Source organism: Enhydra lutris, unplaced genomic scaffold, assembly GCF_002288905.1.
Source record: "Enhydra lutris kenyoni isolate GAN:26980312 unplaced genomic scaffold, ASM228890v2 scaffoldscaffold3, whole genome shotgun sequence".
NCBI classification, from domain to species: domain Eukaryota; kingdom Metazoa; phylum Chordata; class Mammalia; order Carnivora; family Mustelidae; genus Enhydra; species Enhydra lutris.
Genome location: NW_019154087.1, coordinates 10,752,262 through 10,772,207, shown reverse-complemented (window position 1 = coordinate 10,772,207; position 19,946 = coordinate 10,752,262). Strand labels below are relative to the sequence as shown.

Here is a 19,946-nt window from a genome sequence, read left to right as displayed (position 1 = left end):
CCAAGTCAAATCTACAGTGTAAAAATGAATAGTAATAACTTACACATTTCATTAGACCCTAATACATGATTAAATGAGGGAAAAAACCTCATAGCGTATCATTGTATATCTATGTTTTTTTAATGACACCTTAAGGTAGAGATGTGGCAGACAAAACGTTTTCTGGCTTGAAGTGCCCTTTTATTTATTTTTTTCCCACTAGTCATAAGTAATGCATTATGCCTGCTAAAGCAGGAAACTCAGGGCCAGATTTGGCTATTGAACGTATTATGTACTAGCTAAATTATTTAATTAATTCATCCATTCAATAAATATCTGAATAATAAAGAACATACTGTGAGCAAGGCCCTGTTGCTGGCATTCAGACTACAGCTGTAAAAAAACAACACAAAACAAAACAAAACAAAACAAAAAACAGAAAAGCTTAGGCCACACTATGACTGTTGTATTTGTGAGTCCTTGTCTCCAAATAATACATATTAAAATTGTGTTTTATAACTGCATTCTTATAAAGATGAATATAATAATAATATGAAAACTTTTTTCTACCTGAAGATCCATTTTTTCTCCTGATTTTAAGGGAAATTAAACATATTAATAGGCCACTATAAGTATCATGAGCCCTAGTACTGTGCCTACTAGCCTGATCGAGAAGTCAGTTCAGCAAAACTCCTCCTTCATGGAGCTTACAGTCAAGATCAGGAGACAGGAAACAAATTTGATAATAGGAGACACTGAACATACATGAGATAGCAATAAATTACAAAGAAACATTAAAATAGGAAATATCAGATGTGGGGTATGTAGTTTTAATTAGGATGGCCAGAAAAATCTTCTCAGTGAGAAGATGACATATGTTTAAGGCCTGAATTTTACTCAAGTAATTGTTTTTACTTTCTCAATTTTATTATAATCCTAAGGGTTAAAATTCTTTACTGACTTTTAAAACATTTCTGTTGAAATGATACAGATACACAAAAATGAAGGGTACACATAGACATGAGCAAAAAACAGAGTTCTTGGCTGTTCTAATTTCTACAGCATTTATATTCTTGTGCCAACACTTACAGAAATGAATTAGAGAACAGAAGAAAACCTATCAAACAATATATCACAAATGGGAAAGATTTCAAATATAACCTCAGTGTTAGTTCCTCTAATTCATCTGTGGAGGATTTCCAACAGAGAATAAAAGGGAAAATTCATTTGCCCTAAATTTGTATCTGAACATCGTTTTCCTCTCTTAGAGGATAGAGAGATACATTGTTCAGAAAGTTAGTCACTACTTTCCCATCTTCTGATCTACTAGTAACTGATCTCACAAGCAGACTGAGTATAGCAGCACATTTGTAAAACATCCTGTCAACTGTACAGGCACAAACTTAACACTTGGGGGATCTTTAAATGATCCTCTCAACACTAGTTAACCGCAAGATGCACAGTCCAAAATATAGGCAGTGGGTACACTTTCAAGGCCAATCTCCTACTCCTGTTTTAGAAGGCAATTTCTGTTACTTTGGTTAAGAAATATCTAACTTGAGGGGTGCCTGGATGCCTGGGTGGCTGAGTCGGTTAAGTGTCTGCCTTCAGCTCAGGTAATGATCCCGGGGTTCTGGGATCGAGCACCGCATGGGGCTCTCTGCTCAGCGGGGAGCCTGCTTCCTCCTCTCTCTCTCTGCCTGCCTCTCTGCTTACTTGTAATCTCTGTCAAATAAATAAATAAAATCTTTAAAAAAATGAAATCGCTAACTTCAGAGATGAATATCTTGACTCAAACATGTACTAAAAGTATTCCTATGGTCCACATCTGATGTGGCTCTCTGAAAAATCAACAGCAAAGGATTTGTTTTCTTGAGCAAGTCAGCAATCTCTTTCCCAGGAAAATGAAGCTGTTAGCTCTCGAAGACACACAGACACACAAATGCACAAATTCTTCTTAGTCATCCTTTGGTAAGCAATTCACAGGTAGCCCCTTAGAATAGCTAAGTTGAAGCAAAGGCATTTAACCACTTGTGTTTTTCTAACAGACTTGCCCCTCCAGCCCCTTCCCCCCATCGGGACCCCACACCCCAATTAAAAGTGAGTTTTAGGCTTCTTATCGGGAAAGTCACCATCTCAGCCTTGGGTCTGGCATTTAGCATGATTCCATAGAGTCTGCATCACAGCCAGTTCCATAGTGATGATTTTAAAGAGCAGCCTGTTTCCTCAGCAAACTTTTGCGGTTGACCAAGAGGTATGCTATTGTTCACAAAACACACTCGCTTTATATGGTTCTTTGAACTAAAAAAAAAAAAAAAAAAAATTCTTTCTGTCTTCTAAAAATTCTCCTTGTTTCTCTTTTTCATGATGATTCTTTGCAGGGACACTAATTCCTTAAAGCCTCCTTAGTCAAGTATGGCTGAAAGATACATACAGAAGTGACTGAGAAAATTACAGAGAAGTTCTGTGCAAGCTCCCAGGACTGGGAACAACACTGCAGCACGGATTTTGTTGTGACTCTCAGGTAAGAATGTGCTCTTTATACAGGGACCTCTCCTTCCATCTCCCCAGCTTGTCCCGGCTAATACCTTATTGAGGCGTTTTATTTCGCACTCATAATGTTCCTTCTTCTTGTTCACAAGAGCATTTTTTTCCTTCAAGAACTTATTTTCTTTCTTCAATTCGTGTAATTCTTTGTGTAGGCTCTCCTTTTCCTTCTGAAGTAAACAGAAAGAAAAAAAAATCGAAATCAATAAAATTCAGAGGAGATAATATTGTAGGAATACTTCTGAAATACAACAAAAACAGGACCTGCTAGATTTTCATTTAATTGATCCATTTAAGCAATATTCTTTGGGTGGAGGACAGGGTTCGGATTGAGAAAATCTTTCTTTATTACTCAGTGCTATTAAATTTTAATGATGCCGAAAAAGCTCAAAATGCCCAATCCTCACTTTCAAGGGTCAAATGGGTCCACAGAATAAGCTAGTTCCCATGTACTATTACAAAGTGATAGTTAAGTGACTTAGTGAAAGTAATTAAACTCCAAAAAAGAAAAAAAAATCATTGCAACAAAAATACAAAATATCTCAAAACCCAATCCTGCCTGCATCATTCTGAAGAGGGGGAGAAGAGGATACAACTTCAGGCAAATAAGAGCCTTCACTACAGATAATTATTCAGAGCACTGTATTATTGTGATTATTACTTTTAAAAGGTTGAGATAAAAAAAAAAGACAAAAAATGGTAGAGATCAATTAGTCCAACTGCCATCACTCCTCCATGTTCCAGATAACCTTCAAGATGTCCTGTGGTTTAAATAACTGAAGCAAGGTTTGTTGCTTTGACACTAGCCGGCTCTGGATTCAGACATCTGTCTTCTAATTCTTATTTTGTATTTTAGATAGTAAACTTTTTCTGGAGTGAATTAGATTCTTAATGGCATTCAGATTTTAACCTAATAAAATAAATATTTCAGAATTTAGGTAAATCAAGACGAGAAGATAGCTAATGCATAGGTTAAAGTATGCTCTTTTAGTGATTAATATCTCCCAATATAATAATGAGATTTAAGATATCTACTTTAGGTTATTCTTTTTGTTTGTTTGTTTTTGTTTTTTAGTGAAAACCTTTCCATTTGCTTTAATTAGAATGAGCTCATATACGCTTAGAAAATGAATCAATCATTTTCTAACTTGGCATAATTTAGAAGAAAAGGACTTCACTAGAATATGTTTCCAACTGCCTGAAGGAACAATTGCCATGATTCCCGGTTGGTCAGGGTCTAAATGGATAAGGAAGGTACTTCTCCAGGACCAGAAGGAGTTGCTAAACCTTGTTTTCTTCTCACTGAGACAGAGACACCCTTCCCAAAATAGGAAACCTACACCGAGGACTGTCTGCACTGATTTTAGGCACGGCGTTAAGATTGGTGCATTTGTTAAAATACAGCCAATGCCTCACAGTATCAGTCACAAGACTTCACCTTAGAATATTTACAGTTCTTGTTTTTTGTTAACATACATTAAAAAATAAGAGTCAATTAGAACTTAAGGTTTTTCTCCCATTTTCTACAATATCCACTAGCCTCAAAACCAAGAGTATTTTAGGAGAAGCCTTTCGCCTTCATGACCACCGCCTTGCACTCTGCAGGAATTAATGGAGAATTAGAATCTGGAGACGGGGTTCAACTCCCATTTTCCCAAGTACTGGGCTGGCAAGGTTGGCAAGTCACGCATCCTCTTCACATCTCAGCTTTTTTGTCTTTAAAATGCAAAAATAGTATTTTCCTCAGGGATGAGAAGAGCTTGTTAAATGAGATAATGAAGGTGAGGCCCCTTTTTAAAACGTCCTAATTTTATGATGATAAAAGCCATGCTGATTTGTAAAACTCTCTAAGTTGAAAAGCAGCTGTACAAATACAAGGTACTGTCCTATTATTATTATTAACACTAATAATAAAATAATATATGTGAGTAAAATCGGAAGAGCAAAATTCATCTTCTAGGCTGAAATGCGCTAGAAAGACAGCTCCAAATCTCACATCAGTTCTCTCTGCCGGTAGATCCGTTCTCTACCGACACAGGACCGCAAGCCCATTTGGTCAACAAAGGAGGAAGCGAGCGGGGTATGTTCCTGGTTCGGATTGCGGAGAACTGTCCCGCTCTGCGCCTCTGGGGACTCGCACAAGCCCTCCGCCCTCGCACACAGGTGTGGGGTCCGGCTACTCCCTGCCGCGGCGCGGGGGAGGTCCGCTCCTCGAGCCCCGCCCACCTCCTGGCGCTGCAGCAGCTCGCGGTTCAGCTCGCGCAGCCTGTCGCTCTCTCTCTGACTCTGTTGCCGCTCCTCCTCCTGCACGCTGAGAAATCTCTCTGCGGCGTCTAGTTTCGTTTTCAGCTCCGCGACCTGAGGAAGTCGTTCACAGAGCGTTGCAGAAACCGCTTCTGAAACTCACACCCTCCTCCCCCCACCCGGATTTATTCCCACCAAGTGCACTTGGGGACAGACACGCCCCACTCCTGGGCGGGCCCCTAAGGGGAGAGGCTCTACTTCCCCTCCCCGCCAACCCCACCCCTTCGCAGAGATCAGGACAAGTGCATCTAAAAAAGGGCTTCCTCTCCGGGGGAAAAACAAACCCCTGAAACAGACTTCAGCCCCTTCCCTCTTTTCTCCAAACCACACCACTTCCGAGGGAATAAAGATTTGGACCTTAGACGGGGTGAGGGGACACTTCTGGGCTTGTCATTCTATTCCTAACTCTCAAAATGGGCCCTTTCCTGACTTGAAAAGGGCGGCATGGAGGGATAGGGGGTAAGTGAATATGTCTACACCAGAGAAAAACAATGGCTTTTAACTCGTCAGTAATGTGCAATGTTGGACCCCCTACAAAAGGCCGAATCAGCCCTCAGAGTGACGCCGGTCCAGTTGAGAAGCTTTAGGAAAGGGTGCTTCATCAAAGATGCCCGTTGTTAACCCCCGGTCTTCATAAACCTGCGAGCCATTCTTCCTGAGCAGCTTAAACATTTTCTCTGGGATCGTGTTCTTTAAAATCTGGGGACACAAAAGCTGTCCCAGACTGACTATAATAAGGTGACCTGACCATGGCCTCATGTCGTGGAACATAATCGTGCACTAACTAAATTTAATACTTATGCCTATCAAAATGGAAAAGAGCAATACTGCTATGTTACTCATTATGGTCCGGTTTCTTAATTCTGAATTATTCAGGGGAATTTACTTTCTCCCTTTCCCTCTTTTTGAACGTGAAATAATTTAAAATGATAAGTTGATCCCTCCAAAGATTTCTCACCAAAACTAAAGATGCTTTGACAGAGAACATACTTTAGGGGGGAAAGGGAATGCACCACTTCCCCTCACACTTGCACTGTTACCGTTGTTTATTTCTTTATCTGTAGAAAGAGCTTATGCTATCTAATTAAAGAAGTAGAGAACTAGCCTTGCAAAAAACAATATGAACCTTAAACCATCTGTCACTTCACCTATAACATTGTGTGTTCCTTCCTGCTAGGATATTCTGCGAGCTATAAGTGTGTGCATTAGAACTCTAGAGACACCTCGAGAGGCTATTTTTAGTACTTTGTTTTTTGTATTGCCATGGCAAGAGAATTCACTGATATCCTTCATTAATCTTCAGTACCAAGAGGCCAATAATACACTCACTACCCCCCCCCTGCCCCCATCATTTTTCAACAGTTGGCTGGTCACAAATCTCCTTCAGCTGAAATCAGTGAGAATCTTGACAGATTTGGTCCCACTCATTATTGATTTAAACAAATACTAAACAGGGAGGTGTTTACCTTTCTTTCATATAGCTCTTTCATACTTCTAAATTGCTGATCCCATTGCTGGTTGACTTCCAGGAGCTGAAATTATTAAAATTTGGTAAATCAATATGGACTTTTGCCCATTTGGAAATTTGGCCAAAATGAAATCACTTTTTGGGGGGTACTAATATCTTGCAAGCCATGGATGAAGGCAGTATTCCTTTCACCAAGTACTGGTAGGGCTGCGATGATTTAAATGAGCACACTTTTCCTGTTTTCACGAGTGGCTCATGTATGAAAAACTATTAAGTCTTCTGTATATCTTGACTTGTCAGCTGAACCACTTATTAGCAACTTTCCACTTTGCTTAGTTATTTGAATTTTCATCTTTGTTTAGCCCAATCAAAATCCAGGAAAAATATGTGAGTATTGATGGTTTTCTGTAAAACTTATTAATATCTGAAGGGTCTTTTTTCAAACCTTTCCATATTTTTCTATGTGCTTACATTGATTATTACAATGAAATATTCCTTCTAGCTTTTTAAAAGCAGAATTTATGTTAACAAATTCCAATTTATATTAACAGATCACCATGTGCTTGCAATACTGTGCTTTTTAAAATCAACCCATGATTTGTAAAATATACTCAGTGAATGGATAATATCACCTTTTTCAAAGTACAGATTTTCAAGGAATAATAGTTTTACCATAAGACAATATTTAGAAATAATTTAGGCTGCAATTTGGAAGCTTTAAAATTATATGCTAGATAAAAGGAAGAAAAAACACTATGACCTGTGTTTTAGTTTTCTTGTAAGGGAAGTCTGTAACTTCCTACATTAAGAGAAATCCAACACTGTCAATATGGGACCGAGATCAAGAGGATAGTCACAATGACTGAAAAGAAGCAAGATAGTCTCCTAATTATAAAACAAAATACCTAATCCTGACAGGCAATCACTAGGTAAATCTTATGATGGAAATAGATATGGGTATTTAGTATGGACTATATAATATTACTCTATAAGGATATCTGATCTGTTGGCATTTTAAGGATTAACATTTCTATGCTATGAGAACATTACTCTGCTATCGTTCAGTAATTTTCCAGAAGGGTTCAATATTTTATGTAGTATCAACAAGGAGTAGAGGGAACCACAGAGAAGACATGAAGCATATAACATGTATAATTGTTTAGAAAAGTAATTTAAAAATTGACAACATACACAGGGCTAAAATTATACTTTTCACTTCTCCATCTGTCAAGAAGAATGAAGAGTTTCTTACATTCATTAAACTTTGAAAAACAGAACTCAAAATAACATCCATTACATCCCTAATGGCATTTTAGAAAGAAACATTTTTTTTTATGATATTGCTCCTTAACCCCTATGTGGTTGGATGTCCAGCTTATAAAGCCATAGAACCTAAGTCAATTACACTTAAAACCTGTGACAGTTTGAGTCTCAAGGTGTGTCAGGTTGCAAGGCATAATGGCATAATTGATAAGCTCACATAGTCCATGTGGATGAAACATCTAAGTTTTGAGAAAATTAAGATTATAATTATGGGATTTATGACTGTCATTTTTCACTCTTCTACACAAAAACTGAGAAACTGAGTAAGAGAAATAAAAGTGAATAAGAAAAAAGCACTCACTCTCAAAATAACACTTTTCAATATCCTAAAACTAAATACTGTGACTCAATAACAAAAATAAAAGACTCTAGATATACATTCTATTTTATTCTTAGCATTAAATCATGTTACATGTTGCTTCAACTAATATTCTAAATTACCTCTTTTCTCTGTTTTTCCAAACACCTTATCTTTTGTTCAAGAGAATTTGTCAAGTTCTTTCTGCTTGATGATTGATCATACTAAAAAAAAAAAGAAAAAGAAAAAAGAGTGAAACAAAATAGTCTACAACATAAGTTGGGGAAATGTTATCCTTCACAAACTCCATGCATTTGCCTAGCTCTCCTGTGGTGATTCATAAAAATATCTTATTCTAGGGGTACCAACCCTCACACCATAGTCCATCATAGAGACCTGTTTATATTATGTTTCAGGTTCCTTTATATGAAGTAATTGACAAAATAATTCTCTAATAAATTACAAATGTATCTATACAATAGGGAAATAAGAAATTAGGATTTCATGAGTTTTGATTTCAACCCCTTTCCAAACAAAAATAATAATAATTCTTATAGAAATCAGGTAGGTCTCATGGACACATTTTGGATATTTATATTAAGTACATATGCTGCCGAAGTGAGCACTGGATATTTATATTAAGTAATAAATATTTCTAAAAAGTCATTTCTGTAGATGTGTCCGTATCTGAAGAGTAACCCTGGCAAAAGTCAGAGGAATAATAGAATCATCAAGAAAAAAAGACCAATGCATATAACTAAAAGGCAGCAAACCGATTCTGAGACTATAATAAATTAGCTACCTCAGTGTCCATAATACAATTATGTTATAGAGAGGTTGGCATAGATTATCTGATATTTTGCAATTTTCACCAGCCTTTTGAATAAAGCCAATAGGTTATAAGTTGAGATAGATAATAAATCATTGGCACAGCAAAAAAGTTAACCACCTTTCTTTTCAGCTCTCCCCCACCAGCCCAGCATTGGGGGTATTTATTTAAAGAAAGAACAAAAGCTCTGGAAACTGTGGGCCATCTGTCTAAATGGACCACCAACAAAGTTCACTTAAGTGCTGTCTTCTCTATACTAACTCAATAGTCTTGTTACCATCTCATCTCCAAATCATATAAACAATACAATGAATCTGGTGATGAGGATAGTCCAAAGTCTGCTATTCAGTTTTAGGCTCAGTAGTTTTGGAAATTGATTACAGATATTCATGAACAATTAAATATTTTCAACATATGTCAGCCTTTGCCAAAAATATTTATAGGAAGTGTTCTTTTACAATCATCATGGGATTTCCAGGATTTTTTTCATTAGAAATGATTTATAAAACATTTTTCTATCTTTTCTCTACTTACCTGTTTCTTACTCGATGTTTTAGGGCTAGATGATACTTTATATTTCTATAGACACTGTTCTTAGTTTTCTTAGCTTCTTCTTATTCAGACCCATAAACAATTAGGGCCACATTTAAAAAGAGATATTCTTCTGGGGGTCAATAAGTTTAGAATTATTATGCTTGCGTCTGACCTCAAGAAGCTGATTTGGCTGAGTTCCAAAAGGAACATCAAAATCCAGGTGACAACACATTGGTCTTATAACGGCTTTCCCTTTTTTAGGAAGTCTAGACTCTTTCTGCCTCAGAACAGACTATTAGGTGCATTTGATTTGGAAAGTGCTGTGAGTAAACTGTATTTAGGGTATCCTGAACTCAGCAAAGCAGAGATTCAGTGAGACCAGATTCCAAACCAGTGGTTCTTAGTACAAGAACACATAAAAGTCACTGTTGGGAGCTTGCTAAACATAGGGCATCATGAACGCTGAAACAGAATTTCTGAAAAGGGAGTATAGCACCTCCATTTTCTTCTTAATAAACTATTTTTTAGAGAATTTTCAGGTTTACAGCAAAATCTAGTGGAAGGTACAGAGATTTCCCATATGCCTGCTGCTCCCATACCTATGCACACGTTATCAACAACTCCCACCAGAGCAGTGTTTTTCTTACAATTGACAAACCTCTACTGACACATCACCAAAATTCATATTTACATCAGGGTTCATTCTTGGTGTTGCCCATTCTATCAGTGTGAACAAATGTGTAATGATGTTACAGTATCATACAGAATAGTTTCACTGCCCTAAAAATCCTCTGTGCTCAGCCTACTTATCCCATTTCTATTTTTAATAAATTTCGGAGGTTATAATGATTCATACTAAAGTTCAAGTTTCTCCTGTTCCAGACCATGCCTGGAGGCATAGATTTGGGGTCCTCAAAAGGTCTCTCTATTTGTGATATAGACAAAAAAACAAACTTCTGCCACCAGCAAACATTTGTATGACCCAGGCTTCTGGGAATCCAGATTAAAAGTAATTATATAGTGTGTATTTTTTTTTGTCATATATATTTTCTCTGCAAAGAAATTATAAAACATTTGGACTTTAGTTTTTATTTTATAAATAAGAGTTACTGAAAAACTAGATCCTAAATCTGTAAGAGAGAGAGAGAGAGAAAGCACAGTAATAAGAATTTCTTACAAGCCATAAATATATCACCAGGGGTTTCTCTGGAGGTTAATCAACTTGTTACCATGGTTCATATGTCTCAGGTATATATTAAAACAAAGCAAAGTCAATCAAACACAAAATTTTGGGAGAAATTTCCATTTGTATTTGCTTTGCTTTCTAGTTACTTATGAAGGTATCTGATGTTTCAATAAATACAAAGATTTTTTTTTTTTAAATATTGTATTTATTTATCTGACAGAGAGACACAGCGAGAGAGGGAACACAAGCAGGGGGAGTGAGAGAGGGAGAAGCAGGCTTCCCACCAAGCCGGGAGCCTGATGCGGGGCTCGATCCCAGAATCCCGGATCCTGACCTGAGCCGAAGGCAGACGCTTAACGACTGAGCCACCCAGGTGCCCCATCAATAAATACAAAGATTTTTAGTCATTGGTTCTACTAAGGGCCCACTTACAGAACAATTATTCCTTGTATAGTGTAATCTGTGCTTAAAGTATCTGGGCATTTCTCTCTCATTTATCATAACACCCAAAATAGCATCTAAGATACTCAAATTCTGACACTGCAAAATTAAGTATCTAAATACCTAAATCACTTGGTTTGATTCTACACTAGTAGTAAAGTTCTAAAGGTCTAAAAGTTCTAAAAAACTAGTTCTAAAAAGTTCTAAAGAACTAAAAAGAACCAAAGTTCTAAAAAGTTCTAAAAAGAACTTTAAGAAAGCACTTTCACTCATTCATTCATGCAGTAAGTTTCTGTTGCAGTAACCAGCAACCCAACAAAATTATGGTATTAATTGTACATACATACTCTTTTATTTCCAACTACACGAATATTGTTTTTTTAAATTTTACATTGAACCAAATTTCTCTAAAGCAAGGGCAAAATATGGAGCCCACAGGAGCCCACTGAAAGGACTTTGTAAACCAGTACAAGAAGAAATGTAGCTCAGAGGGACCAAAGGAAATGCTAGGGTCACCCAGACACTTTTCCTTTATTAAACAACATTGATTAAAAATATGTAGCAGATAGTACCTAAAGAAAACAAACTAGTCATTTCTACTCTTATTCATCATGGGCTAATGAACCATAGGAAATGCAGTTGATGCTAGAGATGGACAACTCATCCCCTAGAAATGTGTTCTTACCTCTGCATGCTCCATAGAACCTTCTGCAGCACTCATTCTAGTTGTTCCCTGTGCAAGATGTGCCGTGGAAGCTGTTTTTCCTGGGGTCTTGGAAGACAGAGAGATAAAGAGAAAGAAAATGTTTCCTGCGGTATTTTTTAAAGTGAGATCAAATATGTACAATTTTAAAAAGATCACACAGTTAACTCATGACAGAAAATAACAGCCACAGTTTTCATTAAAAATGAAGAGAAGTGAGTCCGTATACGATTTACACAGAATAAGGTCGTCGGCACAGCATCTGTGATTTTAACTTTTCTTCTCTTCCAGATAGGGATTTCCCAGGATGTCTCAAGGAGGCAGGCTGTGACTAAGACAGGCCTATTAGCCTTGCCTATGGTAAGTAAATTGTCATTCTTCCTTTACCGGCAGTTTCTCCCACTGGAGGAGGAAGTTACCACAGAAAGCCTGGGCAAACCAAGTCTTGCCTCAGTAGCCAAACTTCTATAACTTCGTTGTATTTCCCAGAGAATTAGGTAACTGTTGACTTTTTGACAACTCGGTTAATTGCTTCCCTTAAGGCCAGATTTTCTGGCAATGCCTTCTAACTGTGCGCTGAGCCATGTTGAACTTAATGAGTCATTCACAATTCTGTAAGTGCTACTAATTCCTATGGAACTAAAAGAGAAAATCCATTAAAACAAAACCTGGCTATTGTTTGCAAAGCTTATCTTTTATATTGGCAGAAAGCTTAAACTCAGTTCTCAAGTTTAAGACTGTCTTTTCCATAGATCAAGTCCAGATTTTCTCCATGATTCATTTGCAGTTCAATGTTTTATTTTGTTTTTGTTGTTGTTGTCATTTTATCACTAATATTTTAGTGTTAACTAGTTGACGCATCCTTTTACCGGACATTGAGGTAATGGAATACTGGGTCATGGAGATAAAGGCGTGAAAAGATGGATGCTTGGAGCTACACAAATGTGTCATGGTAGAGCAGAAGACCTCATTCTGGGCTTGGAGGAGAGGGAGCAAAAAAACAGCCAAGAATATAGAAAGCAAAAGAAAGAATTTATAGTCAATCACTTAATTTACATTTTCCTTTACACCTTCCTAAGAGATGGCCTCTTATATGTGGGGTAAATCCTAAAACTCCTGAAATTCAAACTCTTTAAAAGAGAATAGTGGGTGCCCCAAATTTGCTTGTCCTTTTTCTCTTTCATATCTTCCATCACTTCCCAGCTCTTCCTGTGCTCCAGCCATCCTGAATCCCCTTCATTTCCTGAAATAAGCCATATATCTAATACATGTTGCTTTCTCTACCCAGAACATTCCCTCCTCTGGGCCCACTCCAACTAATTGACCTGAAAAACCTGGCTAATGCTTCTCTTGCCCATGACCTTATTTGACCTACTTTTACCAACCAAGCAGAGCCCTTACTTGGTATTTAAAAAATGGTTTATTTGCATGGTTGCATGGTTGCTTCTGTGCCTACAGCACCGTGACACACAGCATGTGTCCAACGCATTCTGCTGAATGAATAAATTGATGTATATCTACATGCCAAATTTATAGATTTTTTGCTGTCTATATGTATATGTACATGGTTTTGTTTTCTCCTGGTTTCTTGGTCTGTCCTAGGGGTGCACTCTAGTGAAACAGAGTGATGTTTCCTTAAGGCAACATCCAAAAATGCAGGTGGGAATCAAATTGTTCAGATTTCACATATGATCTGATTTTAGGGGATATAAGCAGAGATTCCCTGGAGACTGACACTTCATTAACACTAAAACCTGCTCATCAAAAATGAGGAAAACAAACTATAATGTGAAAATATTTTTTCCCAATCCTCCTCCCCTACAATAGTTACACGTACATTGTTCAAGGTTCACTTCAGCCTCATCTGTGTACTTGGTCATAATAAACCCAGTGGATATGGTAACATTAACCTAGAGGGGTGGTTGGAAAAAACATTTCTTGCCAGAAAGTACCGTCCTTGGCCTTGGTGACTTTTGGGTCTCCTTTATATAGTTCTCCCAATGCACACTCATCGTTACAGCACAACATGGCATGATGGCTCTATGGAGTGGAAATCCTCTACCTTTGCATTTTTCATCACAATCCCTTTGCCTCTTCTGCTATGCAGTTTAACAGCAAACGGTTTTCAATTAGCTCCAGAGAACAGTGTGGTAACTTAGGAATTAACAACGGCTCTTCCGGAGAGCCCCCAGTTTGGTTTGAGAAAAAAGGAACTTGCACTAAGCCAGCCTGAGAAATAAGCTAGATATATTCTGTTCCACATGCCCTCCTTACCTCACCTCCAGCCTTCTCACATGCACCATGTCAGAGTCTGGCTTGTAGTCAGGCTTTGTTTCCTGACAAGTCTTACTAGCTGCAATAACCCTCAGAGGAAAAGACATGTCAGTCCATGTTTCCGAGTGGAAGCTGAAGAGTCCTCATTTCTCAAGTGACTAAGATATTACACAGAGGAAAATAATGAACAAAGAGAGACATGGTGAAGAAAAAGGACCAAGGAACTAGCAGTCACAGGTTTGTAACTCTCATGTGAGTTGATGATAATTCTCTCAAAACTATTCTAAGACAGATCATCACATTTCTATAAATGCTTGGAGGCATTCTTTGTCAGGTAAAATAAACATTTTTTTTTTTTTACTATCCTTTTAGAATGAAGGTTGAAACCCTATTTTGCTTCCTGAACCTGTTTGCACAAATTTTTAAGTGAGTGTGCTATCTAGGAAGGACTGAGAGCATCAATGGGGAATGCAAAGGTCTGACTGGAGTCAACTCATTTGGACTCATAACTTGGCTTTACCATTCACCACTTGTGACTTTGGGCATGATCCTTAAGGCCTCTGAGGCTCAACTTCCACTTGTTGCTTTTTTTTTAAATTTTTTCAAAAGATTTTATTTCTTTTTTAGAGAGTGAAAGACAAAGAGACAAAGGGCACAATTAGGTTCCCCACTGAGCAAGGAGCCTGATGTGGGACTCAATCCCAGGACACCAGGATCATGACCTGAGCCAAAGGCAAATGTTTAACAGACTGAGCCATCCAGGCATCCCTCAACTTCCTCATTTGTAAAATGACAATTGTAATAGTGTCCTCCTCCTTGGGGCACAATTGTGTCCTCCTTGCTATCTTTGGTAATACATACAAAAGCTTAGATATTAATAATAATATGATCTTAAAGATAGGGATATCGATCATATTATTTGTGCAACAAATAATATGACAAAAAAGAAGGGCTATCAATCATTTATATTTCACTTGGCTCTGAGTGGATGCCAAAGGGAAATAAGCAAAGGTCCCTGCTTCTAATGAAATTAATGTATACACACATGTGTGTGCGCACACACCTGCCTGTGAGAATTCAGAGGAGAGAGAGCTCATTCTCAGCCTTAATTGTTATGGAAAGAGCTTCAGTTTCTGCTGGGCCTTGAAGGGTGGGTAGGATTTTGGTAGGTGGTGGAAGCTGAGGTACACTGCTGTAATGTGAGCAACATAAACAGAACAGAGGTGGACAGACCCAAGTCTGAAGGATTCTAACAAGCCCAATGTAACCAAAGTAGAGCTCATCTAACGTTGATTTGGATCAAATTGTGAAAGGCTTTACATTTTATAGCCAAAAATTTTGACTTTATTGCATAGGCCATAAGGGGCCACTGAAGACCCTTGAGAAAAGGAATTTTACATGATCAAGGTATCTTTTTCATAAAAAGAAACCTGGATATACACATTATGTACCACATGAGTGAGGTTGACAACTGCAATACCACCTAATAGATATAATGAAAAATAATATTTGAAATATTCAACAATTTAACCATCACTTCGTCTAGGGCACACAGAATGAAGCAGTCTCACTCCAATATTAATCATGCACTTGTCATCTCTATTTGGATGCATCTCTTTCTCCACTGGGTATAAAACCCATTTCCTGGTCTTCCACATAAAACTTGTTTTCCCCATCACATTCAATGGCACCTTTCATGCTCCATGTTACAAATCTTAGAGTTGACATATTTGATTCCTCTTTCCCTCCCAACCTGTATCCAACTTATCATAACATTCTGTAGGCACTTTGAAAGTATACCAGAAAGGAGAGCCCCGCATGGGCCCAAGAGCCTAGAGGCTTCCCAGTTCAACGAGAGAGCAGCAAAGGTGAAGTAAACATACCTTTTAATAACTTTTTCAAAATGGGAACTTTAGTGTTTGTGTCCTGACTTTATTCATGTACACAATTTCAGAGAACGTTCAGTCGTGGCTGAAATCTGTCTCTGTGTCATATCCTGCTTCCACGTTTACTAGTTATGTGAACTTGGACAAGGTGCTTATGCTTAGCAGCTCTGAAGTGATCAAGCCACGCTCATCCCGTAGACGCAATAACCTAAAAGCCTCTGTGCTTCTGTTCTTGTACCTCCCCCCATCTATTATCAATATAGGAGCTATTGTGAATCTTTAAAAATATGTAATTTCATGACACCTCTCTGCACAGAACACTCAGAGTGAAAGTAGAACTCCACAGAGGGGCCCACAAGGCCCTCACCTACTCTTCTCTGACTTCTTTCTCACTGTTCTTCCCTCTGCTTGCTCTGCCCTGTGTCCTGTCCTCACTGCTTCTCTATGAACCTGGCAGGCACATTCCTTGTTCTCCCTGCCAAGAACTACCTTTTCCCTAATATCCACAGGGTTCACCCCCTCACCTTCAATAGGTGATTGCTTAAATGTCCGCTGTTTCTTGAGTTCCTACTTGACCTCCTGATTTAAAGTTGCCCTCCCTCCCAGCACTTTCTATCTATCTATCTTCCCTGCTATATTTTTCCATACCGCTGTGTATAATACAATATAGATTTTTCTTCTTTGTGGCTTCCCACCATTAGAATGTAAACTTCATGATAATAATTTTTGTCTGTTGTGTTCATTCCATGTTTCTCAAATCTAAGATCATGCCAATTATTTTAGTGCCTACTCAAGGACACGTAATGCTCAGACACACATAAAGTCTCCTTGCTACCCAAAATTAAATCAAGAATGTTCCTGAATCAGCTATCTTCAGAAGAGATTATAAAAGATCTAAGGATCAAAACCTTCAACTTCTTAGCCTCCAAACTAGGAAATCACCTCTCCTTCAGACCCCAAATTTGGGCTTGGACTAGCAGAGTCAGGTGAGGGAGGTGTCCCAAATTCTACAACATCATGGGGGAGGGGGTTTGGTTTTGTCCTTCCAGCTTCTGACTCTGAAGCAATTCTTTCAGGCAGCTTAGACTGTTGCTTGAAGTCTGTTCTCTCTATATACTTTTAGTGTTTGGTGCATATCAGATACATCCTAGGACAAAGTGGTTTCTGCTGGTTAGTCTGTAGTCTTTATGCAACTGCAGACTCTATGCAACTTCCACATCTGAGGGTTTCTCAGCACAGCACAGAGCAGCCAGCAATCTAAGGCAGCTGGACCATCAGCCCTCCCTGTGAAGGCAGCCCTGGTTCTTCACAGCTATTAGTTATTTCCTCCTTGGTGATGCCAGGGTGCTTTGTGAGGCATCAACTCCAGCATTTACAGTAAAACAGTCATTATTTTTACGTACCTGTCCCTTCTGAGAGGCTGGAAGCTTCTTCAATATTTATCACTTGAACGTTGGGTACTAACAGTACCTTCAGACCCCAGAGTAGTGAAACCATCCATTTTTATTGAATGTATTTGTTTATGCATGAGTCTTCAGTAGGAAATTATAGCACACCTCCACTTCTAAGAATACAGCCCGGAGGAGAATGACCACAGTCACACAAAGCTATATATTCTGCCTCCAAATCAAAAAAGATCGAGTAGGGGTATCAACCATTCTTAAAAAACTGTTCTATTTCTGTGTATTTTCTTTTTATTCATTTTATAGGTAAATATTTTATCCTTCTCTATTTTAGTTATATGATCTCTCTATATATTTGCCTCCATATAAATCCCGATTTAAGTTTTTTTCTCTTAATCTTGGTTACTATTTAATAATAAACAATAAAAATAATTGTACATGCTATGTGGGAATTTTTTAAAGGCATAAATGTGGTCTTCAATAACATTTCCTACATTTGCACAGTGCTTTAGTACATCCTATGAGGTAAGTTAATATCTTGATTAACTCATGATCCCTCCAAATAGGTGCTGCTCTTTGTTTTCTGTAACTAATCCTTTCTTTGCTTGGTTAATGAGATCTTCTGCCTCCAGGGCTGATTAAGTTTGCCATTAAATGCAAAGAGAAAAACGGTCCCTGTTCAACCTTTGATTTTCTTGTGTTGTTGTTGTTTTTTAAGATTTTATTTATTTGCTTGTCAGAGAGAGAGAGAGCACAAGCAGGGGAAGCAGCAGGCAGAGGGAGAAGCAGGCTCCCCACTGAGCAAAAAGCTCTATGCCAGGACTCAGTTCCCAGACCCCAGGAGCATGGCCTCAGCCAAAGGCAGACACTTAACTGACTGAGTCACCAAGATGTACCTAACCTTTGGTTTTCAAAATAGACTCTCCAAACTCCAGGGACCATATTGAAGACCAAAACTTTGAATTGCAAAAGCTATTTTTTTTTTCCTGAAAATTATCTTAAAAGCTTTTTAAAGATGAATTCCTCTTGTGCAGTTTATTTTGAAATGCCTCAAAAAATAACACAGATTAATGCATACAAAGAGGGGTGAGTAGGTAGATAGACACGTGGTAAATAAGTATAGTAAAAGGTTGGTGGCAACATTTAGGTGGTGGATATACCATTGTATATCATAAAATCCTTTCAACTTGGCTATATATTTGAAACTTTCAGAATAAAATGCTTGAGAAAAAGACAGAATCTCGGCATAAACCTTTTGCCATTAAGAACTGATAGAAAAGATGGGAGTTGAGAAGTCAATATAACCTTTTCCTTATCTCTTCCACTCCCACCCCCTCACTGAAGAATAGATTTCAAGGTTTCATGGCCTGAGGGAAAAATGAGAAAAGATCAGGGAATAAGAGTATCTGGGTGGTTGTGAGGGCTCCGGAAGAAATGGAAATTTTTTTTTTTTTTTTTACATCTGAAATAGAAAAATCTTTAATATACATCATTTGTAAACAAAATTGCACTTGATTTTTTTTTAAATGATCTGAATCATACTGTAACAGGTTTCTCTCTTGCGTGCTCTTCTTTTTGTTTTAAATCACCGACAGAACCATGGCTCCAGAAGTCAGGACTCTTGTCTCCAAACAACCTCTGCGAGATATAACCTTGGCTTCTCAGGAAATGGAAAAATAATTAACAATTTCCCCCATCACCTATGTAACTCCCTAAATAAATAAAAATTATAGGCAGTTGCTCCTGGAGATTACATATTATGGCGTTGATGTCATAGTTCTTTAGAAGATGTTACTTCTACGGACTCATCCATCATCTATCCAAGTGCTCAGATTGTGGCTAAGAGCAGAGACAGCTTCAGCCTCATCCCCTGGGTTAAGCCTGGAGAAGGGGCCAGATCTGAAGAGAATTTCTCCATACCACCATGGTACCCAGCTGAGACTTTGTGGCATGTCTAGGTCTTGAGACAGCTCAACACCAAAGTGCTATGGAAGCAGAACCAGATATTTCCTACATTTCTGAGAAGAATGAAAAAGTGGTTAACTGAGAAGTTTGCAGTATTTACCATATATATGGCCCCGAGGATAAGAGGTGAAATGAGTGCCATGGAAGCTTCAATGACTGCCACCAAGGATATGGGCCAATGAAAAGACCGTAAGGAGGAGCTTACATTAGTGCCAATGGTATTGTAGGATGGTGGATTTTTGTAGCCTAAATGCTTTCACCCTAAACTTGCCAGAAAATACAAGACATTTTTATTTGCTATTTCTGACAATCCTCCCCCACCTTGATTACTTCACAAAATCAGCTGCACAGACCTTATGTGCCATTATGGGGAGAAGGAGGGTGATGAGAGAAGGCCTGCAAAGTCAATTGCCAGAGAAAACAATGAAGTGGCTGACATTTTCTGTAGCCAAGCAGATTACTTTATCTTGTAAGAGACAGGATGGGGTCCTAGACTGAAACTAAGTTCAGTTCAGAAAGCAAAATTATATATATTTTGCATACATGAGTTCTGTGGTTTGGAACATTATACTTGCTTTAATTTGAACTTTATAACAACCCGATGAGGTTGTCAGGAGAGTTATCTTTGATGATAAGAAGGATTAAGTTGAAATTCAGAGATGTTAAGTGACATGGCCATGACATGTCATTGTATGACATGTGGGTAGTTGAACCCTTACCAGAGTTCACTTAACCCCCCATGCTTATTCCCCATGAAGAACCTTTTATCTATATGGGCAAGATATGATATAACACAGCTGAAAATT

General features: G+C 38.1%; 1 protein-coding gene across 1 annotated transcript in view; it reads right to left on the bottom strand.

Moving 5' to 3' along the window:
* LOC111156038 (TNFAIP3 interacting protein 3) overlaps positions 1 to 19,946 on the bottom strand; it is a 164,363-nt gene that overhangs the window by 22,270 nt on the left and 122,147 nt on the right. Inside the window, exons 4-8 of the mRNA XM_022516610.1 lie at positions 11,595 to 11,681; positions 8,063 to 8,143; positions 6,297 to 6,362; positions 4,753 to 4,884; positions 2,568 to 2,696 (exon numbers count right to left, since the gene is read on the bottom strand). Coding sequence (XP_022372318.1) covers positions 2,568 to 2,696; positions 4,753 to 4,884; positions 6,297 to 6,362; positions 8,063 to 8,143; positions 11,595 to 11,681 — 495 coding nt within the window. The remainder of the gene's footprint in view (positions 1 to 2,567; positions 2,697 to 4,752; positions 4,885 to 6,296; positions 6,363 to 8,062; positions 8,144 to 11,594; positions 11,682 to 19,946) is intronic.